At 43.8% G+C, this 27678-nt stretch overlaps 1 protein-coding gene across 2 annotated transcripts in view; it reads right to left on the bottom strand.

The window, feature by feature from the left end:
• Positions 1–25861, bottom strand: part of vps50 (VPS50 EARP/GARPII complex subunit) — a 260494-nt gene extending 234633 nt beyond the window's left edge. For both annotated transcript variants that reach the window (XM_045694895.1, XM_045694896.1), the window contains exons 1-3: positions 25714–25861; positions 24020–24088; positions 1611–1733 (exon numbers count right to left, since the gene is read on the bottom strand). In XM_045694895.1, the coding sequence (XP_045550851.1) occupies positions 1611–1733; positions 24020–24088; positions 25714–25746 (225 nt within the window). In that variant the 5' untranslated portion in view covers positions 25747–25861. The remainder of the gene's footprint in view (positions 1–1610; positions 1734–24019; positions 24089–25713) is intronic.
• Between the last annotated feature and the right edge of the window lie 1817 nt (positions 25862–27678).

The following is a 27678-nucleotide window of genomic DNA, read 5'->3' as shown; positions in this document are numbered from 1 at the left end:
GTCCTCTGGGTCTGTAGTGAACAGTGGGCCTAACTAACTAACTAACTAACTCACCTCCAGCTTGTTGTGTCCTCTGGGTCTGTAGTGAACAGTGGGCCTAACTAACTAACTCACCTCCAGCTTGTTGTGTCCTCTGGGTCTGTAGTGAACAGTGGGTCTAACTAACTAACTAACTCACCTCCAGCTTGTTGTGTCCTCTGGGTCTGTAGTGAACAGTGGGCCTAACTAACTAACTCACCTCCAGCTTGTTGTGTCCTCTGGGTCTGTAGTGAACAGTGGGAATAACTAACTAACTAACTAACTAACTCACCTCCAGCTTGTTGTGTCCTATGGGTCTGTAGTGAACAGTGGGCCTAACTAACTAACTGACTAACTCACCTCCAGCTTGTTGTGTCCTCTGGGTCTGTAGTGAACAGTGGGCCTAACTAACTAACTCACCTCCAGCTTGTTGTGTCCTCTGGGTCTGTAGTCAACAGTGGGTCTAACTAACTAACTAACTCACCTCCAGCTTGTTGTGTCCTCTGGGTCTGTAGTGAACAGTGGGCCTAACTAACTAACTAACTGACTAACTCACCTCCAGCTTGTTGTGTCCTCTGGGTCTGTAGTGAACAGTGGGCCTAACTAACTAACTAACTCACCTCCAGCTTGTTGTGTCCTCTGGGTCTGTAGTGAACAGTGGGCCTAACTAACTAACTCACCTCCAGCTTGTTGTGTCCTCTGGGTCTGTAGTGAACAGTGGGTCTAACTAACTAACTCACCTCCAGCTTGTTGTGTCCTCTGGGTCTGTAGTGAACAGTGGGCCTAACTAACTAACTAACTAACTAACTCACCTCCAGCTTGTTGTGTCCTATGGGTCTGTAGTGAACAGTGGGCCTAACTAACTAACTGACTAACTCACCTCCAGCTTGTTGTGTCCTCTGGGTCTGTAGTGAACAGTGGGCCTAACTAACTAACTCACCTCCAGCTTGTTGTGTCCTCTGGGTCTGTAGTCAACAGTGGGTCTAACTAACTAACTAACTCACCTCCAGCTTGTTGTGTCCTCTGGGTCTGTAGTGAACAGTGGGCCTAACTAACTAACTAACTAACTAACTAACTCACCTCCAGCTTGTTGTGTCCTCTGGGTCTGTAGTGAACAGTGGGCCTAACTAACTAACTGACTAACTCACCTCCAGCTTGTTGTGTCCTCTGGGTCTGTAGTGAACAGTGGGCCTAACTAACTAACTAACTAACTAACTAACTCACCTCCAGCTTGTTGTGTCCTCTGGGTCTGTAGTGAACAGTGGGCCTAACTAACTAACTCACCTCCAGCTTGTTGTGTCCTCTGGGTCTGTAGTGAACAGTGGGCCTAACTAACTAACTCACCTCCAGCTTGTTGTGTCCTCTGGGTCTGTAGTGAACAGTGGGTCTAACTAACTAACTCACCTCCAGCTTGTTGTGTCCTCTGGGTCTGTAGTGAACAGTGGGCCTAACTAACTAACTCACCTCCAGCTTGTTGTGTCCTCTGGGTCTGTAGTGAACAGTGGGCCTAACTAACTAACTAACTAACTAACTCACCTCCAGCTTGTTGTGTCCTCTGGGTCTGTAGTGAACAGTGGGCCTAACTAACTCACCTCCAGCTCGTGCTGCACCATGTCAAAGGAGTCGTTGGAGTAGTAGACCTCCTGGATGCTGTTAATGATCTCCTGCTCCGCTTGGGGGTCGATGGGCTGCTCCCTCATCTCCCTCATCTCCTCCTGAGATACCAGAGAGAGGTGAGAAAGAGAAATTGATGCATCAGTTAGGTCAGTAAGACTGCAAAGCACCCGGTTGCTGGGACACTCTCGTGGGAAGGGAGGAAACGGAGGCTCTGTGAGAGAAAACAACTCTCCAGAATATCTCTAGGAACCAGAGCCTGTCCATTGGGTTTATCGCTCCTGAAGTCCACAGATTACCTTCTTATTTAAGCCTGTCTGGCTGTTTCCCTGGAGAGAACTCTACACAGACCCCTAATGAGCCTGAATATAGGCACTTATCAATAGATACCGCTCTCAGTCAATCCTCTCTTTGAAGATTGATACGCTGGCCAATTTGAGTGGGCAAAGCCTGTGCAACACACAGATAATGCATTATAGTAAAGCAATTCAGCTATGAAATAGGCTGAAATGTATCCAGGAGGAATGGGGGTAAATCATCCCAATGGCAGGCAAAAGGACTGATCGAGGAAGAAAGATGCTAGGATATTCTTCAATAACCTTCACAGCATCCATTTGACCATGCCAGAGAGATAGGGTGTGACAGATGGGCATATATCTCAGGCACTGAATATCAAAACACACCTGCCTAGTCGAGAAAATAGCTTCAAAACCGGATTTTTCCAGTAAAAGTGAGGAATCAGAGGCAAATTAGAGGCGAATTACAAGGGAATCACAGGCGAATTACAGAGGAATCACAGGCGAATTACAAGGACATCAGGGGCGAATTACAGAGGAATCAGAGGCGAATCAGAGGCGAATCAGAGGCAAATTAGAGGCGAATTACAGAGGAATCAGAGGCGAATTAGAGGAATCAGAGGCGAATTACAAGAGAATCAGGGGCGAATTACAAGAGAATCAGGGGTAAATTACAGAGGAATCAGAGGCAAATTACAGAGGAATCATAGGCGAATTACAAGAGAATCAGGGGCGAATTACAAGAGAATCAGGGGCGAATTACAGAGGAACCAGAGGCGAATTACAAGAGAATCAGGGGCGAATTACAAGAGAATCAGGGGCGAATTACAGAGGAATCAGAGAGGGATCAGAGGCGAATCACAGAAGAAGCAGGTGCGAAGCAGAGGAAAGAGAGGCAAATTAGAGAGGAATGAGAGGTGAATTAGAGAGGAATCAGAGGCTTGTTGTGAAATCTGTGAATGTATTGTAATGTATTTAAAATTGTATAACTGCCTTAATCCTGCCTTGGGAGCAGCTAATGGGGATCCATAATAAATACAAATTAAAGATGAATCAGAGGTAAATGACAGAGGAATATTACAGAGGAATGAGTACCACCCGTGTGTGTGTGTGTGTGTGTGTGTGTGTGTGTGTGTGTGTGTGTGTGTGTGTGTGTGTGTGGGCCGGGACTATACCAGTATCACGATACTCGTGAGTATGGAAACAATTCACGAAGCGGATTTAACTTCTTTAGGAAAACAGCCCTAATGTTGGAAACAAACATGTTGTCATCGAGTCACATTTATTTATTTTCCAAGATATAGCACACAATATTTTACATACAGCAGGTTTTTAAAGCACCAAACAGGGAGGTCTGCTTCGTGTTTTCATTTTTTGCCATGGAAAAAAATATTGCGATCCTGGTATCGTCCCGTCCTGGTGTGTTTTGAAGGCGTGCTGTGCAGGTCTGACACATTTGAGGCTGGGTAGGGAGAACACAGCGGGAGCCAACATGGAGTGTGTGGGTGAGCGGAGCATTGGAGCTCAGCATCCCTAGTGAGGGGGTGGGTGGAAAATTATGGAGGGAGGGATACTGGTAAAGAGAAAATAAGAAAAAGGCCAGAAGAGATTCATCTCTCAGGTACCCCAAATTGATAGTGCCCTTCTCTGAACTCTCTGCCTTTTCCTCTTTCGGTTTGTCCCACTCTTTCTCACCATGACTTTAAAAATATATTCAAGACAACAAAATCAACCTAGGTGAATGACTCATTTCTGGGCTCCATCTCTTCCCTCCACTCTGCTTCACAAACACAATCTAAACATTAGCCTCTCCCTAAACCCTGCAGAGCAGAGCCATCGAACATCAAGCTTTGATCACGTTCACGTTGATGGATTAAAATGAAACAATGATCCTCCTCCGTCCAAATTAAAACGTCTCATCATCGTGCCGTTCCTCTTTCTCAATATGGGCAGAAACAAAAATTCAAAAGCCATTTGCACCTAAAAGTAGGCTGTTTAATGAGCCTTATCAAAGAACCAAAGGCTGTTTGGCTGAAGTGGTCATTGAATGCAGAGAGAAAATCAAGCAGAAGAGAAAGGGGTTCCTTCTTGGTGAGTGTCAGAAGCCAGGTGTACACATGGTGCCAGAGGAACACCTTGTCTGTTTGATGGTGAGGTAAATGGTGAAGATGTTCAGCTCTGCAGTACACATGGTGCCAGAGGAACACCTTGTCAGTTTGATGGTGAGGTAAATGGTGAAGATGTTCAGCTCTGCAGTACACATGGTGCCAGAGGGACACCTAGTGGTGAATCAGAGAACTAACCTACATGGAACAATCAGTACTATAGATGCACGGGGTTGACTCGCAGTCCCGGCAGTTATATCTGCGGGGAGTGTGGGTTTAGGGACATTAAATAGTGTGGATGAAGGGCGGGTGGGTGGCGGGCAGGTTGAATGAAGAGAAAACAATGCCATAAAAAAATCCATAAATGTATCATTCTTGTGCAATTTATATCCTGGCATTAGTGCGTAAACCTAAGCTTCAGGGCCTATAACTGTACACCTGCCAAATAGCCTACATGCCAATCACCAAATGCTTTAGAGAACCTGTAGAAACAGTTCATGTCGATCTACCGAGGCAAAAAGACATGTCGAAATTTAATTCAATAAAAGAAAAGCTGCTAAATGGAGAATTGAAAATAAAGAGAAGGGAGGGCAAGCAAGGTAATGTTTGGAAAAGATTAGGTGAAGTGATAAAAGAGGATGATGGCAGTGCTGGCTATGTGATCATTTTGAGGTGCTATACAAATTTGACAGTCACAAGACAGGAACTTCAAATAGGCTTATGACACATCAAGGGAACTGTAGCCTACTGTTCAGATGGGTTAAACGGGAACTGAAATCTGGACACTGACTGTAGCTCTGTAACCTCTCAGGTAGCCTTTATTAATTCCTGCAGAATTAAGCATTTCTTGCAGTAAAATGATACACGTAGGCTAGATACGATGGCTACATTTTTACTCGGGAACAGGAGTAGAGAAACATGATTTCTTTCTTTCAGCATCTTGAGAGAATGTGAATGTGCAGTTAGCACCTCTACAGACGGTATCTGTCTTTATCAGCATCATAAAAGCTGATAGTATTTCAACCACATAAAATATGCATCCAAGCAGAACTGAAATCTTATCAGAAACGTATAGGGTCGTTGAAACAGCATACTATTTTCTTACAACCGATCTAACTGATGAAATTTGGACATTTTGCAAATAAAATCTTCAGTTTCTTCAGAGTCATTGCATTATCTCCCTGGTCCCTAAACATCTTTGCGCCGCGAAAGAAGCAGAGAGAAAAAAATAAACTTTCCAGTCGTCAACTAGATTGAAGCATTCATCCTATCCATTTATGACATTCTGGTGAAGAAGGGTTTATTTAGTCTTCTAGGAAAACATATAATGACAGAAGAGAAGCTGCATGTATCTAATTATAGCCAAGTTGACTAACAAAAACACTACCAAATTGGCAGAAGTTATAAGAAGAAACCTATCAGGAAAAATAAAGATCAGATCCCGAAAATGTCAATAAGACAACTCCATAAGACTCTGCATTACATCCCAAGGAGGCAGATACTGTATATCTGACATTATATAAACTCAGCAAAAAAAGAAACCGCCCTTTTTCAGGACCCGGTCTTTCAAAGATAACTTGTAAAGATCCAAATAACTTCACAGATCTTCATTGTAAAGGGTTTAAACACTGTTTCCCATGCTTGTTCAATGAACCATAAACAATTAATGAACATGCATCTGTGGAACGGCCGTTAAGACACTAACAGCTTACAGACGGTAGGCAATTAAGGTCACAGTTATGAAAACTTAGGACACTAAAGAGGCCTTTCTACTGACTCTGAAAAACACAAAAAGAAAGATGCCCAGGGTCCCTGCTCATCTGTGTGAACGTGCCTTAGGCATGCTGCAAAGAGGCATGAGGACTGCAGATGTGGCCAGGGCAATAAATTGCAGTGTCCACAATGTGAGACGCCTAAGACAGCGCTACAGGGAGACAGGACGGACAGCTGATCATCCTCGCAGTGGCAGACCACATGTAACAACACCTGCACAGGATTGGTACAGCCAAACATCACACCTGCGGGACAGGTACAGGATGGCAACAACAGCAGCCCGAGTTACACCAGGAACGCACAATCCCTCCATCAGTGCTCAGACTGCCCGCAATAGGCTGAGAGAGCCTGGACTGAGGGCTTGTAGGCCTGTTGTTAAGGCAGGTCCTCGCCAGACATCACCGGCAACAACGTCGCCTATGGGCACAAACCCACTGTCGCTGGACCAGACAGGACTGGCAAAAAGTGCTCTTCACTGACGAGTTGCGGTTTTGTCTCACCAGGGGTGATGGTCGGATTTGCGTTTACCGTCGAACTAATGAGCGTTACACCGAGGCCTGTACTGTGGAGCGGGATCGATTTGGAGGGTCCGTCATGGTCTGGGGCGGTGTGTCACAGCATCATCGGACTGAGCTTGTTGTCATTGAAGGCAATCTCAACACTGTGCGTTACAGGGAAGACATCCTCCTCCCTCATGTGCTACCCTTCCTGCAGGCTCATCCTGACATGACCCTCCAGCATGACAATGCCACCAGCCATACTGTTCGTTCTGTGCATGATTTCCTGCAAGACAGAAATGTCAGTGTTTGGCCATGGCCAGCGAAGAGCCCGGATCTCAATCCCATTGAGCATGTCTGGGACCTGTTGGATCGGAAGGTGAGGGCTAGGGCCATTCCCCCCAGAAATGTCCGGGAACTTGCAGGTGCCTTGGTAGAAGAGTGGGGTAACATCTCACAGCAAGAACTGGCCAATCTGGTGCAGTCCATGAGGAGAAGATGCACTACAGTACTTAATACAGCTGGTGGCCACACCAGATACTGACTGTTACTGTTGATTTTGACCCCCCCTTTGTTCAGGGACACATTATGCAAATTCTGTTAGTCACATGTCTGTGGAACTTGTTCAGTTTGTCTCTCAGTTGTTGAATCTTATGTTCCAAAAATATTTATACATGTTATGTTCGCTGAAAATAAACGCAGTTGACAGTGAGAGGACGTTTCTTTTTTTGCTGAGTTTAGATGTACAATACATTACCAAAAATATGTGTGCACGTGCTCCCCGAACATCTCATTCCAAAATCATTGGCATTCATATGGAGTTGGTCCCCACTTTGCTGCTATAACAGCCTCCACTCTTCTGGCAAGGCTTTCCACTAGATGTTGGAACATTGCTACGGGGACTCCATTCAGCCAAAAGAGCATTCTTGAGGTCGGGCACTGCTGTTTGGCGATTAGGCCTGCCTCGCAGTCCGTGTTCCAATTCATCCCAAAAGTGTTTGATGGTGTTGATGACTGGGCTGCACAGAGCCCTGACAAGTTCTTCCACACCAATCCTGTCAAACCATTTCTGTATGGACCTCGCTTTGTGCACAGGGGCATTGTCATGCTGAAACAGGAAAGGGCCTTCCCCAAACTGTTGCCACAAAGTTGGAAGCACAGAATCGTCTAGAATGTCATTTTATGCTGTAGCATTAAATGCTGTAGCACAAGCCCGAACAATGAAAAACAGTCCCAGACCATTATTCCTCCTCCATCAAACTCCACTGTTGGCACTATCCATTGGGGCAGGTAGCGTTCTCCTGGCATCCGCCAAACCCAGATTCGTCCGTCGGACTGCCAGATGGTGAAGCGTAATTCATCACTCCAGAGAACGCGTTTCCACTGCTCCAGAGTCCAATGGCAGTGAGTATTACACCACTCCAGCCGACGCTTGGCATTGCACATGGTGATCTTAGACTTGTGTGCGGCTGCTTGGCCACAGAAACCCATTTCATGAATCTCCCGAAGAACAGTTCTTGTGCTGAAGTTGCTTCCAGCGGCAGTTTTGGAACTCGGTAGGGAGTGTTGCAACCTAGGACAGACATGCTAAGCGCTTCAGCATGCGGTGTTCCCGTTCTGTGAGCTTGTGTGGCCTACCACTTTGCGGCTGAGCCAATGTTGCTCCTAGATGTTTCCACTTCACAATAACAGCAATTACAGCTGACAAGGGCAGTTCTAGCAGTGTAGAAATTTCACGAACTGACTTGTTGGAAAGGTGGCATCCTATGGCGGTGCCACGTTGAAAATCACAAAATCACTGAGCTCTTCAGTAAGGCCATTCTACTTCCAATGTTTGTATATGGAGATCAAAAATCAAATTGTATTAGTCACATGCGCCAAATACAACAGGTGTAGACCTTATAGTGAAATGCTTACTTACAAGCCCTTAACCAAAAATGCAGTTTCAAAAAAATACAGATAAGAATAAGAGATAAAAGTAACAAGCAATTAAAGAGCAGCAGTAAAAATAATATATACAGGGGGGTGCTGGTACAGAGTCAATGTGCGGGGGAACCGGATAGTTGAGGTAGCATGTACATGTAGGTAGAGTAGTTAATTAAAGTGACTACGCATAGATGAGAGTGGCAGTGGTGCGGAGAAGGGGGGGGGTGCAATGCAAATAGTCTTGGTAGCCATTTTGCTAGCTGTTCCGGAGTCTTATGGCTTTGGGGTAGAAGCTGTTTAGAAGCCTCTTGAACCTAAACTTGGTGCTCCGGTACCGCTTGCCGTATGATAGCAGAGAGAACAGTCTATGACTGGGGTGGCTGGAGTCTTCGACAATTTTTAGGGCCTTCCTCTGACACCGCCTGGTATAGAGGTCCTGAATGGCAGGAAGCTTGGCCCCAGTGACGTACTGGGCCGTTCGCACTACCCTCTGTAGTGCCTTGCAGTCAGAGGCCGAGCAGTTGCCATACCAGGCAGTGATGCAACCAATCAGGATGATCTTGATGGTGCAGCAGTATAACCTTTTGAGGATCTGAGGACCCATGCCAAATCTTTTCAGTCTCCTGAAGGGGAATAGGTTTTGTTGTGCCCTCTTCACGACTGTCTTGGTGTGCTTGGACCATGTTAGTTTGTTGGTGATGGGGACGCCAAGGAACTTGACACTCTCAACCTGCTCCACTACAGCCCCGTCGATGAGAATGGGGGCGTGCTCAGTCCTCCTTTTCCTGTAGTCCACAATCATCTCCTTTGTCTTGATCATGTTGAGGGAGAGGTTGTTGTCCTTGCACCACCTGGCCAGGTCTTTGACCTCCTCCCTATAGACTGTCTCATTGTTGTCAGTGATCAGGCCTACCGCTTTTGTGTCATCTGCAAATTTAATGAGGGTGTTGGAGTAGTGCCTGGCCGTGCAGTCATGCGTGAACAGGGAGTACAGGAGGGGGCTGATCACGCAACCCTGAGGGGCACCTGTGTTGAGGATCTGAGTGGCGGATGTGCTGTTACCTACGCTTACCACCTGGGGGAAGCCCGTCAGGAAGTCCAGGATCCAGTTGCAGAGGGAGGTGTTTAGTCCCAGGGTCCTTAGCTTATTGTTGAGCTTTGAGGGCACTATGGTGTTGAACGCTGAGCTGAAGTCAATGAATAGCATTCTCACATAGGTGTTCCTTTTGTCCAGGTGGGAAAGGGCAGTGTGGAGAGCAATGGAGACTGCATCATCTGTGGATCTGTTGGGGCGGTATGCAAACTAGAGTGGGTCTAGGGTTTCTGGGATGAGGGTGTTGATGTGAGCCATGACCAGCCTTTCAAAGCACTTCATGGCTACAGACATGAATGCTACAGGTCGGTAGTCATTTAGGCAGGTGACCTTTGTGTTCTTGGGCACAAGCGCTATGGTGGTCTGCTTAAAACATGTTGGTATTACAGACTCGGACAGGGAGAGGTTGAAAATGTCAGTGAAGACACTTACTAGTTGGTCAGCGCATGTTCGGAGAACACATCCTTGTAATCTGTCTGGCCCTGCGGCCTTGTGAATGTTGACCTGTCTTAAGGTCTTAGTCACATCGGCAGCAGAGAGCGTGATCACACAGTCTCCCGGTAGAGCTGGTGCATGTTTCAGTGTTATTGGCCTCGAAGCGAGCATAGAAATTATTTAGCTCGTCTGGTAGGCTCGTGTCACTGGGCAGCTCTCGGCTGTGCTGCCCTTTGTAGTCTGTAATGGTTTGCAGGCCCTGCCACATCCGACGAGCGTCAGAGCCGGAGTAGAACAACTCTTAGTCCTGTATTGACACTTTGCCTGTTTGATGGTTCGTCGGAGGGCATAGCGGGATTTCTTATAAGCTTCCGGGTTAGAATCCCGCTCCTTGAAAGTGGCAGCTCTAGCCTTTAGCTCAGTGTGGATGCTGCCTGTAATCCATGGCTTCTGGTTGGGGTATATACATACAGTCACTGTGGGGACGACATCGATGCACTTATTGATGAAGCCAATGACAGATGTGGTGTACTCCTCAATGCCATTGGAGGAATCCCGGAACATATTATAGTCTGTGCTAGCAAAACAGTCCTGTAGCTTAGCATCTGCTTCATCTGACCACTTTTTTATTGATCTAGTCACTGGTGCCCCCTGCTTTAATTTTTGCTTGTAAGCAGGAAAGGAGAATGGAATTATGGTCAGATTTGCCAAATGGAGGGCGAGGGAGAGCTTTCTATGCATCTCTGTATGTGGAGTATAGGTGGTCCAGAGTTCTTTTCCCTCTGGTTGCACATTTAACATGCTGATAGAAATTTGGTAAAACTGATTTAAGTTTCCCTGCATTAAAATCCCCAGGTACTAGGAGCACCGCCTCTGGGTGAGCATTTTCTTGTTTGCTTATGGCGGAATACAGCTCATTCAATGCCGTCTTAGTGCCAGCCTCTGACTGTGGTGGTATGTAAACAGCTACAAGGAATATAGATAAACTCTCTCGGTAGGTAGTGTGGTCTGCAGCTTATCATGAGAAACTCTACCTCAGGCGAGCAATAGCTCGAGACTTCCTTAGATATAGTGCACCAGCTGTTGTTTACAAAAATACATAGACCACCGCTCCTTGTCTTACCAGACGCTGCTGTTCTATCCTGCCGGTACATTGCATAACCAAGCCAGCTGTATGTTGATATTGTCATCGTTCAGCCATGACTCCGTGAAGCATAAGATGTTACAGTTTTTAATGTCCCGTTGGTTGTTTAATCTTCCCAGTAACTCGTCCATTTTATTGTCCAAAGATTGCATGTTTGCTAGCAGAATTGAGGGAAGCGGGGGTTTATTCGATCGCCTCCGACTTCTCAGAAGGCAGCCCGCTCTCCGGCCTCTCTTTCTCCGCCTCCTCTTCACGCAGATCACTGGGGTCGGGGCCTGTTCCCGAGGGAGCCGTATATCCTCCACCTCGGGCTCGTCAGAGTCGTGAAAGAAGAAAAAGGATTCTGCTAGTCCGTAGTGAGTAATCGCAGTCCTGATGTCTAGATGTTATTTTCGGTCATAAGAGACGGTAGCGGCAACATTACGTACAAAAAGAAGTTAAACAACGCAGATAAACAAACAAAAAAAACAATTGGTTGGGGGCACGTAAAACGTCTGCCTTCTGCTCCGGTGTTCGATTTTATACACCTGTCAGTAACGGGTTTGTCTGAAATAGCCGAATTGACTAATTTGAAGGGGTGTCTACATACCTTTGTACACAGTGTATATCTGACAAATGCATATCATATACACCGAATGTACAAAACATTATGACGGACTGACTAGGTGAATCCAGGTGAAAGCTTTGATCCCTTATTGATGTCACCTGTGAAATCCACTTCAATCAGTGTAGGTGAAGGGGAAGAGACAGGTTAAAGAAGGAGTTTTAAGCCTTAAAACATGGATTGCGTATGTGTGCCATTCAGAGGGTGAATGGGCAAGGAAAATTCTTTAAGTGCCTTTGAACGGGGTATGGTAGTAAGTGTCAGGTGCACCGGTTTGTGTCAAGAAATGCAACGCTGCTGGGTTTCTCACACTCAACAGTTTCCAGTGTGTATCAACAATGGTCCACCACCCAAAGGACATCCAGCCAACTTGACACAACTGTGGGAAGCATTGGAGTCAACATCAGCCAGCATCCCTGCGGAACACTTGACACCTTGTAGAGTCCATGCCCCGACGAATTGAGCTCCAATATTAGGTAGGTGTTCCTAATGTTTTGTACACTCAGTGTCTAGTCTGGCGGTTGCGGAAGGGTATTAGAAATTGCGGGCTGGTGTGTGTGAACAAACAGCTGACCCACGCACCACTAGAGGGTACATCCTAATTATCTGTCCTTACTCCTGAAGTGTGCAATTGTTCACTTCCCTTCATGAATTTGAAAGGAAATTAATGGTGTATGGTAATATGCCATCACCAATTCGATGCATTTACATTGAGTAGTGAACGAGTGTACACTTAAGAGAGATTATCACGATACACAGTGGGCTTGAAAGAAGTGAATTGTAATGGATTGCAACATCTGTCGCTTCAAGGGACTGTGGAGACTAGATTAAATGCCTGAATTATTAAGAGCCCACAAAAGCCTCTTAAAATGTTCTAGGGAAGAAAAGATTGAGTGTAAAAAAAAAAAAAATATCAAAGGAATTCTACCATATGTGATCTGCTGCTTAGTCAGAGAAGTAAATGAAATGTGGTTTGTACAACTAAAGGGCCCCAAAAGAGGAAAGAGAGAAAAGTCTCTCAGGGCTACAAAGAGGCACCCACAACAACACTTATCTGTCAGGGAGAAAGAGCTGGCCTCCTTTTAAGGAATGAGTATAGGTCTGCATTCCAAATGAGTCGTCAAAAGAGCAGAAACAGCCTAACACAGCCTTGCAAGGTCACATGAATCCTATGATGGCCGTCTTCTGACCCACAGCACCTAGCAGGTACTGGATAAATGAATTTAGACCCGCCCATCGACAATTCTCTGACTTATCTGGGTGTACATTGGATGGCAGCATGCGTCGATCAAACACAGCAGAATTAGAAAAGATATCTTGAGGATGAATGGTTTGAACCACAGCCAAACCAGTTTGAGCTGCAGTACCAGTCAAAAGTTGACACACCTACTCATTCAAGGGTTTTTCTTTCCTTTCACTATTTTCTACATTGTAGAACAATAGTGAAGACAAAACTATGAAATAACAAAAATGGAATTATGTAGTAACCCCCAAAAAATTGTTTAAAAAAATAAACATTACAAAAATAAAAAAATAAAATAATTAAAACATATTTTATAGTTGAAATTCTTCAAAGTAGCCACGCTTTGCCTTGATGACAGCTCAGTTGTGTTGTGACAAGGTAAGGGAGGTATACAGAACTTTTACCAGATAGGGCTAAGTCCATGTTATGGCAAGAACAGCTCAAATAAGCAATGGGAAACAACAGTTCATCATTAGTTTAAGACATGAAGGTCAATCAATGTGGAAAACGTAAAGAACTTTGAAAGTTTCTTAAAGTGCAGTCGCAAAAAGCGCTATGATGAAACTGGCTCTCATGAGGACCGAGACAGGAAGACCCAGAGTTACCTCTGCTGCAGAGGATAAGTTCATTACAGTTACCAGCACACAACCACAGCATTCTGCAGCGATACGCCATCCCATCTGGTTTGCGCTTAGTGGGACTATCATTTGTTTTTCAACAGGACTTCCAGGCTGTGTAAGGGCTATTTGACCAAGGAGTGATGGAGTGCTGCATCAGATGATCTGGCCTCCACAATCACCCGACCTCAACCCAATTGAGATGGTTTGGGATGAGTTGGACCTCAGAGTGAAGGAAAAGCAGCCAACAAGTATACAATATATGTGAAAACTCCTTCAAGACTGTTGGAAAAGCATTCCAGATGAAGCTGATTGAGCGAATGCCAAGAGTGTGCAAAGCTGTTATCAAGTCAAAGGGTGGCTACTTTGAAGAATCTAAAATATATTTTGATTTGTTTAAGACTTTTTTTTTTAGTTACTACATGATTCCATGTGTTATTTCATAGTGTTGATGTCTTCACTATTATTCTACAATGAAGAAAATAGTACAAATAAAAGAAAAACCCTTGAATTGAGTAGGTGTCCAAACTTTTGACTGGTACCGTATATGAATAGTATGGTTTGAACCACACCCAAACCAGTTTGAGCTATGTGAATAGTATGGTTTGAACCACAGCCTTATATAGGCCTGGATGGCTCTAGTTTGACCCCCCCCACCCCACTTGGTTTGATCTTTTCTCCAAGCAGCAATGCCAAATCATACAGTAGTCCCTGGAACAGGTGTGTAGATAGGGGGTAGAAAGTAAAAATATGAACCTCTTTTCCCTCTCTCTGCTCCTTGTATCACATCTGTCCAAACTCATTAAAGGTCAAGCTAGATCAAATGAGAACCATAGAAAATAAAAAGTATTCAGGCATAAGTCTAGCTGTACAACCCATTGGAGAACGTATTGAGAAATCATGTGACTAAACTGAATAAAAAGAAGAAGAAACTACATTATGAAACAAAGATAAATGACAAAGGAGGACAGTAAAAAGCTTTGGAGCACCTAAAAATGACATTTTAGGAAAAAAGGAAAACTCAGCTCCATCCTTAATAGAATCAGACGGCTCATTCATCACAAAACCAACTGATATTGCAAACTACTTCATTATTTGTTTTAATAGGCAAGATTAGAAAACTTAGGCATGACATGCCAGCAACAAACGCTGACACTACACATCCAAGTTTATCTGACCAAATTACGAAAGAGAAGCATTGTAATTTTGAATTGCGTAAAGTGAGTGTGGAAGAGGTGAAAAAATTATTGTTGTCGATCAACAATGACAAGCCACCGGGGTCTGACAACGTGGATGGAAAATTACTGAGGATAATAGCAGACAATATTGCCACTCCTATTTGCCATATTTTCAATTTAAGCCTACTAGAAAGTGTGCCCCCAGGTTTGGAGGGTCATTCCGCTACCTAAGCCCCCTTTACTGACTCAAATAGCCAACCAATCAGCCCATTACAAACACTTCAAATCAAAATCAAATCAAATCGTATTAGTCACATTGTGCTCACTGCTCATTGATTGTCTGTATTGTAATTGCTTTTAATAACCTGCCCTGGTTGAAAATTAGCCGGCTGGCTAAAACCGGCACTTTTACTGAAACGTTGATTAATGTGCACTGTCCCTGTAAAAAATTAAATAAACTCAAACATGCGCCGAATATAACAGGTGTAGACACTACAGTGAAATGCTTACTTACGAGCCCCTAACCAACAATGCAGTTTCAAAAAAATACAGATAAGAATAAGAGATAAAACTAACAAGTAATTAAAGAGCAGCAGTAAAAAAAACAATAGCGAGACTATATACAGGGGGGTGCCAGTACAAAGTCAATGTGCAGGGGCACCAGTTAGTTGAGGTAATATGTACATGTAGAGTTATTAAAGTGACAATGCATAGATGACAACAGAGAGGAGCAGTGGTGTAAAGAGGGGGAGAGGGGCAATGCAAATAGTCTGGGCAGCAATTTGACTAGATGTTCAGGAGTCTTATGGCTTGGGGGTAGAAGCTGTTTAGAAGCCTCTTGGACCTAGACTTGGTGCTCCGGTACCGCTTGCCGTGCGGTAACAGAGAGAACACTCTATGACTAGGGTGGCTGGAGTGTTTGACAAATTTTAGGGCCTTCCTCTGACACCGCCTGGTATAGAGGTCCTGGATGGCAAGAAGATTGGCCCCAGTGATGTCCTGGCCGTTCGCACTACCCTCTGTAGTGCCTTGCGGTCGGTGGCCGAGCAGTTGCCATACCAGGCAGTGATGCAACCAGTCAGGATCCTCTCGATGGTGCAGCTGTAGAACCTTTTGATGATCTGAGGACCCAGGCCAAATCTTTTCAGTCTCCTGAGGGGGAATAGGTTTTGTCGTGCCCTCTTCACAACTGTCTTGGTGTGCTTGGACCATGTTAGTTTGTTAGTGATCTGGACACCAAGGAACTTCAAGCTCAGTAAACTTTTGCCCAGATTCAATTTTGTTAACTGTAAAATAGGATTGTCAAACTTTCAGCATGCCTATAGGAAAGGACATTCAACAAGCACAGCAACTACACAAATTAGTGATGATTGGCTGAGAGAAATTGATGACAAAAAGATTGTGGGGGCTGTTTTGTTAGACTTGAGTGCGGCTTTTGACATTATCGATCATAGTCTGCTGCTGGAAAAAACATGTGTGTTAAGGCTTTACACCCCCTGCTATATTGTGGATAAAGAGTTACCGGTCTAATAGAACACAGAAGGTGTTCTTTAATGGAAATCTCTCCAATATAATCCAGGTAGAATCAGGAGTCCCCCAGGGCAGCTATCTAGGCCCCTTTTTTCAAGATTTACTAATGACATGCCACTGGCTTTGAGTAAAGCCAGTGTGTCTATGTATACGGATGACTCAACCCTATACATGTCAGCTACAATAGCGACTGAAATGACTGCAACACTTAACAGAGCTTTTAGTTAGTTTTAGAGTGGGTGGCAAGGAATAAGTTAGTCCTAAATATTTCTCAAATTAAAAGCATTGTATTTGGGACAAATCATTCACTAAACCCTAAACATTGTAATAACTAAATGTGGAAATTGAGCACGTTTCGGTGACTAAACTGCTTGGAGTAACCCTGTATTGTAAACTGTCATGGTCAATTTCACTGGTCACCCCCAAAGCCAATTCCTCTTTTGGCTACCTTTCCTTCCAGTTCTCTGCTGCCAATGACTGGAACGAACTGCAAAAATAATAAAAATAATTTTCAAAAATTGTACAAAAAAAATTACTGAAGCTGGAGACTCATATCTCCCTCACTAACTTTATTAAGGTAGAGCAGAACTTTATTATGGACAGACTTCTCCCTATCTTAGCTTCTCCCTACCAGCTGTCAGAGCAGCTCACAGATCACTGCACCTGTACATAGCACATCTGTACATAGCACATCTGTAAATAGCCCATCCAACTACCTCATCCCCATACTGTTATTTATTTTACTCCTTTGCACCCCAGTATCTCTACTTGCACATTCATCTTCTGCACATCAATCACTCCAGTGTTTAATTGCTATATTGTAATTATTTCGCCACTATGGCCTATTTATTGCCTTACCTCCCTCATTTGCACACACTGTATATATACTTTTTCTATTGTATTATTGACTGTATGTTTGTTTATTCCATGTGTAACTCTGTGTTGTTGTTTGTGTCACACTGCTTTGCTTCATCTTGGCCAGGTCGCAGTTGTAAATGAGAACTTGTTCTCAACTAGCCTACCTGGTTAAATAAAGGTGAGGGGGAAAAAAACGAATAAAAAAAAACATATTGATACAACAGTAGCTAAGATAGGGAGAAGTCTGTCCATAATAAAGTTCTGCTCTACCTTAATAGCACTATCAACAAGGCAGGTCCTACAGGGCCTAGTTTTGTCACACCTGGACTACTGTTCAGTCGTGTGGTCAGGTGCCACAAAAAGGGACTTAGGAAAATTGCAATTGGTTCAGAACAGGGCAGCATGACCGGCCCTTGGATGTACACAGAGAGCCAATATATATTAATAATATGCATGTCAATCTCTCCTGGCTCAAAGTGGAGGAGACATTGACTTCATCACTACTTATTTTGAAGAGATTTATTCATGAGAGGTGTTGACATGTTGAATGCACTGAGCCGTCTGTCTGAACTACTGGCGCACAGCTCGGAAACCCATGCATACCCTACAAGACATGCCACAAGAGGTCTCTTCACAGTCCCCAAGTCCAAAACAGACTATGGGAGGCACACAGTACTACATAGAGCCATGACTACATGGAACAATATTCCACATCAAGTAACTGATGCCAGCAGTAAAATTAGATTAACATTTTTATTATTATTTTTTTTTTTAATAGTGGCTTGCGAAAGTATTCACCCGCTTGGCATTTTTCCTATTTTGTTGCCTTACAACCTGAAATTAAAATGGATATTTGGGGGGTTTGTATCATTTGATTTTCATAACATACCACTTCAAAGTGGTAAAATCATTTTTCTTGTGAAACAAACAAGAAATAAGACAAAAAAAAAGGAAAACTTGAGCGTGTATAACTATTCACCCCCCTCCCCCAGAGTCAATACTTGGTTAGAGCCACCTTATGCAGGAATTACAGCTGGAAGTCTCTTGGGGTATGTATCTATAAGCTTGGCACATCTAGCCACTGTGATTTTTGCCCATTCTTCAAGGCAAAACTGCTCCAGTTCCTTCAAATTGGATGGGTCCCGCTAGTGTACAGCAATCTTTAAATCATACCACAGATTCCCAATTGGATTGAAGTCTGGGCTTTGACTAGGCCATTCCAAGACATTTAAAATGTTTCCCCTTAAACCAATCGAGTGTTGCTTTAGCAGTATGCTTAGGGTCATTGTCCTGCTGGAAGGTGAACCTCTGTCCCAGTCTCAAATCTTTGGAAGACTGAAACAGGTTTCCCTCAAGAACTTCCCTGTATTTAGCACCATCATTTCATCAATTCTGACCAGTTTCCCAGTCCCTGCCGATGAAAAACATCCCCACAGCATCATGGTGCCACCACCATGCTTCACTGTGGGGGATGGTGTTCTCGGGGTGATGATAGGTGTTGGGTTTGCACCAGACTTAGCATTTTCCTTGATAGCCAAAAAGTTCAATTTTAGTCTCATCTGACCAGAGTACCTTCTTCCATATGTTTGGGGAGTCTCCCACATTGCTTTTGGCAAACACCAAAAGTGTTTGCTTATTTTCTTCTTTAAGCAATGGATTTTTTCTGGCCACTGAGTGTACGGCTTAAAGTGGTCCTATGGACAAATACTCCAATCTCCGCTGTGGAGCTTTGCAGCTCCTTCAGGGTTATCTTTGGTCTATTTGTTGCCTCTCTGATTAATGCCCTCCTTGCTTGGTCCGTGAGTTTTGGTGGGCTGCCCTCTCTTGGCAGGTTTGTTGTGGTGCCATATTCTTTCCATTTTTTAATAACGGATTTAATGGTGCTCCATGGGATGTTCAAAGTTTCTGATATTTTTTTATAACCCAACCCTGATCTGTACTTCTCCACAACTTTGTCCCTGACCTGTTTGGAGAGCTCCTTGGTCTTCATGGTGCTGCTTGCTTGGTGGTGCACCTTGCTTAGAGGTGATGCAGACTCTGGGGCCTTTCAGAACAGGTGTATATTTACTGAGATCATGTGACACTTAAATAAAGTCCACCTGTGTGCAATCTAACTAATTATGTGACTTCTGAAGGTAATTGGTTGCACCAGATCTTATTTAGGGGCTTCGTAGCAAAGAGGGTGAATACATATGCACACCACTTTTCCGGTTGTATTGTATTGTATTGTTTGTGAATTAGGTTAGCCTAAGTGTTGTTTGTGTCTGTTTAGGCTGACTAGACTCCTCATAATTAATTGATATTTTCTTTCCATAGCTAATCGTTTTGAAGGAACAGCATGGATCCTTTGGGATAGAGAGCAGACGGTTTGAAGCATCTATTTAAGGCCTGTGACAATACCAGTATCGCAATGTTTTTTCCAAGGCAAAAATTTTAACACGAGGGCCTCCAGAGTGGCGCAGTGCTAGCTGTACCACAAGTTCAGGCTCTGTCGCAGCCGGCTGCGACCGGGAGACCTATGGGGTGACGGACAATTGGCCTAGCGTGCTCCGGGTTAGGGGAGGATTTGGCCGGCAGGGATGTTCTTGTCCCATCGCGCACTCACTAGCGACTCCTGTGGCGTGCCGGGCGCAATGCACGCTGACACGGTCACCAGGTGTACGGTGTTTCCTCCGACACATTGGTGCGGCTGGCTTCAGGGTTAAGCGGGCGTTGTGTCAAGAAGCAGTGCGGCTTGGCTGGGTTGTGTTTCGGAGGACACATGTCTCTCGACCTTCGCCTCTCCCGAGTCCGTACGGGAGTTGCAGCGATGGGACAAGACTAACTACCAATTGGATACCACGAAATACATAAAAAAATGTAAAATATACTGCTCAAAAAAATAAAGGGAACACTTAAACAACACATACTAGATCTGAATGAAAGAAATAATCTTATTAAATACTTTTTTCTTTACATAGTTGAATGTGCTGACAACAAAATCACACAAAAATAATCAATGGAAATCCAATTTATCAACCCATGGAAGTCTGGATTTGGAGTCACACTCAAAATTAAAGTGGAAAACCACACTACAGGCTGATCCAACTTTGATGTAATGTCCTTAAAACAAGTCAAAATGAGGCTCAGTAGTGTGTGTGGCCTGCACATGCCTGTATGACCTCCCTACAATGCCTGGGCATGCTCCTGATGAGGTGGCGGATGGTCTCCTAAGGGATCTCCTCCCAGACCTGGACTAAAGCATCCGCCAACTCCTGGACAGTCTGTGGTGCAACGTGGCGTTGGTGGATGGAGCGAGACATGATGTCCCAGATGTGCTCAATTGGATTCAGGTCTGGGGAACGGGTGGGCCAGTCCATAGCATCAATGCCTTCCTCTTGCAGGAACTGCTGACACACTCCAGCCACATGAGGTCTAGCATTGTCTTGCATTAGGAGGAACCCAGGGCCAACCGCACCAGCATATGGTCTCACAAGGGGTCTGAGGATCTCATCTCGGTATCTAATGGCAGTCAGGCTACCTCTGGCGAGCACATGGAGGGCTGTGCGGCCCCCCAAAGAAATGCCACCCCACACCACGACTGACCCACAGCCAAACCGGTCATGCTGGTGGATGTTTCAGGCAGCAGAACGTTCTCCACGGCGTCTCCAGACTCTGTCACGTCTGTCACGTGCTCAGTGTGAACCTGCTTTCATCTGTGAAGAGCACAGGGCGCCAGTGGCGAATTTGCCAATCTTGGTGTTCTCTGGCAAATGCCAAACGTCCTGCACGGTGTTGGGCTGTAAGCACAACCCCCACCTGTGGACGTCGGGCCCTCATACCACCCTCATGGAGTCTGTTTCTGACCGTTTGAGCAGACACATGCACATTTGTGGCCTGCTGGAGGTCATTTTGCAGGGCTCTGGCAGTGCTCCTCCTGCTCCTCCTTGCACAAAGGCGGAGGTAGCGGTCCTGCTGCTGGGTTCTTGCCCTCCTACGGCCTCCTCCACATCTCCTGATGTACTGGCCTGTCTCCTGGTAGCGCCTCCATGCTCTGGACACTACGCTGACAGACACAGCAAACCTTCTTGCCACAGCTCGCATTGATGTACCATCCTGGATGAGCTGCACTACCTGAGCCACTTGTGTGGGTTGTAGACTCCGTCTCATGCTACCACTAGAATGAAAGCACCGCCAGCATTCAAAAGTGACCAAAACATCAGCCAGGAAGCATAGGAACTGAGAAGTGGTCTGTGGTCCCCACCTGTAGAACCACTCCTTTATTGGGGGTGTCTTGCTAATTGCCTATAATTTCCACCTGTAGTCTATTCCATTTGCACATCAGCATGTGACATTTATTGTCAATCAGTGTTGCTTCTTAAGTGGACAGTTTGATTTCACAGAAGTGTGATTGACTTGGAGTTACATTGTGTTGTTTAAGTGTTCCCTTTATTTTTTTGAGCAGTGTATATCAATTAAAACACGAAGCAAACAAAACTTGTCGGTACTTTGAAACCCTGCTTTTTGTAAAAACAAATTGCATTCTATAGCTTGGAAAATAAATGTGACTCTGAACGACAACATAATGATGTTTGTTTCCAAAATTACTCCGCTTTGAGTTGTTTTCTTGCCTCGACACTAACAAGTAACGAGACACTGGTATTGTCCCAGCTATAATCTGTTTCAGTGCTGTCATCCTCTACCCTTCAACAAAACTCAAGAATAAGATGATAAAAACTCTTTCTTCAAGCAGGTGATTTGGTGTAGTTTTCCTTCTATGCAAACGTATCACGAGCAAGTGTGTTTAGGATGAAGGGAGGTGGAGAAAAGAAAATCTCCACTCCATCTACAGCATTACACACATACACCACACACACACACCACCTACGCTGCTGCTACTGTCTATTATATATCCTGTTGCCTAGTCACTTTATCCCTACCTATATGTACAGTATATCTACTGTGCCTCAATTACCTCATACCCCTGCAAATAGACTCAGTACTGGTACTTACAATACAGTGAGGGAAAAAAGTATTTGATCCCCTGCTGATTTTGTACGTTTGCCCACTGACAAAGAAATTATCAGTTTATAATTAATGGTAGGTTTATTTGAACAGTGAGAGACAGAATAACAACAGTGCTTCTGATTGCTTCTGTGGACAGGTGTCTTTTATGCAGGTAACGAGATGAGATTAGGAGCACACTGTCTCCCACTGTTCAAATAAACCTACCATTAAAATTATAGACTGATCATTTCTTTGTCAGTGGGCAAACGTACAAATTCAGCAGGGGATCAAATACTTATTTCCCCTCACTGTATATAACCATGTTATTTTCTACTCCCTAAATATAGTCATGCTAGTTATTCTCATTTTTATTCGCTATTCACTGTGTATTTTTTCCTCGTGTCACCATTTCAATTATTTATTTATTTTACCATCTAACTCTGCATTGTTGAAAAGGACCCATAAGTAAGCATTTCAATGTTAGTCTAAACCTGTTGTTTACAAAGCATGTGACAAACAATGTTATTTTAATTAATTTAAAAAGGAATGAATGTATGACACGAAAAGCTAAATAAAAAATGACAAATGGGAAAAAGAATTACATAATAAAAAATGACTGTGTAAATATGGTTAAAAATATGGCACTATAAAAGGAACAGGGTGCCATTTTGGACAGACCCTGTCACTGCCTTTATTCAGTGTGACATCTTCCACGTAGGCTAGGCCTAAACCTTGACAGCCAAAATGGATCTGTACCTTTTAGAGGTCAGCAGTCAACTTCCAGACTATGAGTCTGCTGCCCACACAGGTAGGAGAAAATAAGCTGCAGCCGTCAATAACAGGCTTCAAACAGAGGAAATGAAACGTCTTCTTGCATGGTGGATAATGGGGTTAGTCCCATTCCAAGTTCTATTCAGCTGGAGCTCATAGAAGGTCAAAAATACACAGAAACGTCAAGGAGAGTGGCTTGTAGGTCTCCGAAAGAGTGACTAACATTATAAACAGGGCATTTTGTTATTCGCTTCGAACACTCTTTACAATTTGAATTCGCACTCAGAACTAGTGGCTAATGACAAATGTAGCCCCTCATGGCTAACTGTGACTGATTGCATTTTCTAAGCAACGGCTCACTCTCCCGTCCAAACTGCTGAAATACTGCCTCGGCAGTACAGCTAGGCATTATCCGGATTGTTATCCTTGACGTGAGGAGTGTTGTTTGGTGAATGACCAACTTCGATCTTTCCAACAAATGGCTTCTTTGTAGTGTGATGTAGAATAATGATGCAACAGCCCTTGAAGGACTAGAGAGACTAGATAAGGCAATGTGAATGTAACGTCGGGCTGAAATACAGTGGTTACATAAAGAATGTGTCTCCTAAAGTGTTTCTTACCAAATTGCCTTCAGTCAGGAGGAGACCCTGGCTAAATCTAAGACCGAAATGTAATAGCCTACCTCTTTTCAGTGGTCTCAAAACCTAAGCTGTTCATTCAAAGGATGTGCTATGACACAGAGCAACACTCATATTGTATGTCATTCAGTCCTGGGCTATCAACAAGATACTAGGCTACACAGACAAATGAAAATGCTAATAATTACAGTTAGGCGAACTAATTATGATTTCATGTAGAAATGTACAGGAAATTAAACAGTTTATTGGAAATAGGCCTCGTTAACATACTGGGGGTGAGCTAGTTGGTTTAGGCAGTATCTGAATAATCTGAAACTGTTTCACTTGTGGGTAACTGCAAGGAACACTGTATATTTTACACAATTGAACAGTTTAGCGCAGGGCTCTGCAACCCTGTTCCTGAAGGGCTACCCTTCAGTAGGTTTTCAATCCGACCCCAGTTGCAACTAACCTGATTCAGCTCATCAACCAACTATTTATTAGAAATCAGGCGTGCTAGATTACGGTTGGAGTGAAAACCTACATGACAGTAGCGCTCCAAGAACAGGTTGGGAGAACTCTGGTTTAGTGGTCATTGGTTAACAATAATGCGAACAACTGTCTGAATGCAGTGAAATTAAATAGCATCAGAGACAACCACTAAATCGAACTTCATAGAAATTGAATTATACTATATCTCTGAAGAGGGCTTACCTTGCTTGGGATCCTGATGTCCTCCACTGGGCTGAGGTCTGCAATGCTCTCCTGTGGGCTTTTCAGGCCCTGTTATCAACAATAAGGATGAAGTTGGTATTTTACAACAGGCAGGTTTAGCTAACTGTATACTATGTGCAGTAATCAATGGACAAAATGCCCCTTGGCTGAAGTCAGTGATGAGTTGCTACAGACAGTCTCTGTGTGGTGTAGTTTTTTATGAGGTGTATGCCAGACTGACACATTGCCACAGCATCTGACTCTGCACATACAGTGCATTCAGAAAGTATTCAGACCCTTTGACTTTCTCCACATTTTGTTACGTTAGAATCTTATCCTAAAATTGATGAAATTGTTTTTTCCGCATCAATCTACACACAATACCCCATAATGACAAAGCAAAAACAGTTTTTATTTTTAATACATTTGCAAAACAATTAACTGAAATATCACATTTACATAAGTATCAGACCCTTTACTCAGTACTTTGTTGAAGGACCTTTGCCAGCGATTACAGCATTGAGTCTTCTTAGGTATGACGCTACAAGCTTAGCACACCTGTATTTGGGAAGTTTCTCTCATTCTTCTCTGCAGATCCTCTCAAGTTCTGTCAGGTTGGATGGGGAGCATCGCTGCACAGGTATTTTCAGGTCTCTCCAGAGATGTTTGATCGGGTTCAAGTCCGGGCTCTGGCTTTGCCACTCAAGGACATTCAGATACATGTCCCGAAGCCAGTCCTGCGCTGTCTTGGCTGTGTGCTTAGGGTTGTTGTCCTGTTGGAAGGTGAACCTTCGCCCCAGTCTGAGGTCCTGAGCGCTCTGGAGCAGGTTTGCATCAAGGATCTCTCTGTACTTTGCTCCGTTCATCTTTCCCTCAATCCTGACTAGTCTCCCAGTCCCTGCTGCTAGAAAACATCTCCACAGCATGATGCTGCCACCACCATGCTTCACCGTAGGGATGGTGCCAGGTTTCCTCCAGATGTGACGCTTGGCATTCAGTCCAAAGAGTTCAATCTTGGTTTCATCAGACCAGAGAATCTTGTTTCTCATGGTCTGAGAGTCCTTTATTGGTAGAAACATCTCAAGGTTGATCAATGGAAACAGGATGCACCTGAACTCAATTTCGAGTCTCATAGCAAAGGGTCTGAATACATTTCTAAAAACCTGTTTTCGTTTTGTTATTGTGGGTTATTACGTGTACATTGCATTTTAGAATAAGGCTGTAACGTAACAAAATGTGGAAAAAGTCAAGGTGTCTGAATACTTTCCGAATGCATTGTAGCTAGCTATTGAGTAACAAGATACAGATCTCAAGAATGTCTGTAACTGATAGGCCTTGTAACGTTATGCTGGGTACTAGCACGCTAACATTACAAGGTGAGAACTTCCATATCTACCCACTTCCCTATCCGTTGTTTTGCCCTCTCATTGCTGCTGGCTAATGAAACGTCTGAGCACGAATGCACATTGGTAGCGGGCCAGCTATCGTGTTTCCTCTTTCGATGAGAAAGCAATATCCATCTAAACTGAGATCTTGTTCTGTTATTTAAATTGACCAAGATCATCGTTACAAAGCACATTGTTATCGGATCAGATGTCAACTGTCAGCTACTGGTAGCTAACTAACGTTACCTGGCTAGCATGCTGCCTACAGCCAGTGCGATGCGATCGACAGGTGAAACTTCGGGGACTTACCTGCCGGGCCATAAGTGACTTTATCTTTTGCATCGTGAAATAATTGTTTTGTCCAAAAGATTATTGGTTAATTTTAGATTATAAAGTTACTGTCAACGATTCAGGTCCGGCTCTCTGAGAGGGAGGCCATGTTATTTATCTATCATGTGATTATTTGTTATATTTGGGAAGTGTAGTTCAATGGGTACTACAAAGCTATCGTCACTAGTTACCACAGCCACAAAGTCATAAATCCAGCCTATTTCTAAAATGTATATTCTTAAAATTGGATTTTAAACCTAACCTTAACCCTAAAATTAACCACATCGCTAACCTTATGCCTAACCCTAACATTAAATTAAGACCAAAAAGCACATTTTTGTTTTAATACATTTTTACAATATACCCCCATTTAACTTTGTTGCTGTGGTAACTAGTGAAAACTACAAAGCGTGACGTGATGGCAATTTAAAACTACATGTTCCTGTTTTTACCACATGTCAAAAACAGTAAAATATGTAGTTTTGTCAATTTTTTTACATTTTCCACTTGTCCTTTACTAATGAAATGTTTGTCCCCAAAACATTTCTATTGCGTTGTTTATTGAATGTAGTCCCAGCAGAGTAAAAGTTAATGCTACCCACAGATTCATAAAAAAATATACATGTAATAAACCTTTTATTGGGATCAGACCATTTAAATTTATGAAAGCCACTTATACTATCATGCCTCCATCCCTGTTCCCCGGGCGTCGAAGGTGTGGATGTCGATTATGGCAGCCCCCCGCACCTCTCTGATTCAGAGGGGTTGGGTTAAATGCAGAAGACACATTTCAGTTGAATACATTCAGTTGGACAACTGACTAGGTATCTCCACTTCCCCTTTCCTGTGGTTTTATTTTTCAAAATTGTAAAGCAGGTTTTCGGTTTTAGTTCAAGGTGTCTCCTGCAACTTCATCTGAGAACAATAGATGGCAGTAGTGGGATACTCTACTACTGTAAGTGATGTGGTCCCGTCCTTTGGAAAGAGGCACTTGTCAAAAGGCAAAAAATAGGTGTGTGTGTGTGTGTGGCCTATCACATAATGCAGCAAATTGTTGGTCATGTAGCCTATCTTCCTACAATTAATTAAATAGAATAGCAATTTAATTGCTATGTGCATAGCGAGGACCCCTAATGTTTAAAAAATCATGGGGTTACTTGAGGGGGGTATTATAACACATCATACATCATACACATCATACACATCTCAAGCACCAAACACTGGGCCTACTACCTGGTGGAGTACAGCCTGGTTAAAACAACACAGAGAGTAACCTAGTCTAGTTCCTGCTCCTGCTTAATGACACCACTGGCTATTTCCCTGTCAAATGAAGGCGCGGAGAGGTGCTGCCTCCAGGCACCAGTGTTGTTTGTCATGCAGCTGAATAGAGTGGATCCTCCCGTAAAACATAGAGAGAGACAGATGGTCTCCCTACCAGGAGCCGACATCATAAAATACACTCTAAATGCTGAATGCATTTAGTCAATATTTTGCCCACGGTCAGGCTCAAAATGTAAATCCTCCCAGTTTTTCTACAATAAGGAAAGTAGTATCAGTTTTATCTAGGACCAACTCTCCAGCATATTTTGGGAATAAACTAACACATTTCACACAGCTGATGGTATTCTTGCAATTGGTCTGCTTTTGCTTGTGTCATGCATCTAAATTAAGATTCACTCACTCTCCCTCCCACACACACATACACAGACTATTCGTGACTAGGAGTCAGCAGGAGCAGGTGGAAGGCACAGTACCACATGCTGAACTCTCCTTCTGTTGTTCCCTCTCTCTCACAAAACCAGAACAGACTAGACCAGAACAAACTACAACAGACTAGACCTGATCAGACCAGTGACACAACTAAATAACGCTGCATTCACCACCAGAATAACGGACAACCGTTCACAACACATCTCACATCACTAAAGTTATTCATTTAAGACA

This window comes from Salmo salar, chromosome ssa14, assembly GCF_905237065.1.
Source record: "Salmo salar chromosome ssa14, Ssal_v3.1, whole genome shotgun sequence".
NCBI lineage: Eukaryota > Metazoa > Chordata > Actinopteri > Salmoniformes > Salmonidae > Salmo > Salmo salar.
Note: the sequence above shows the minus strand (reverse complement) of the source record. Positions and strands in the feature narration are given on the sequence as shown.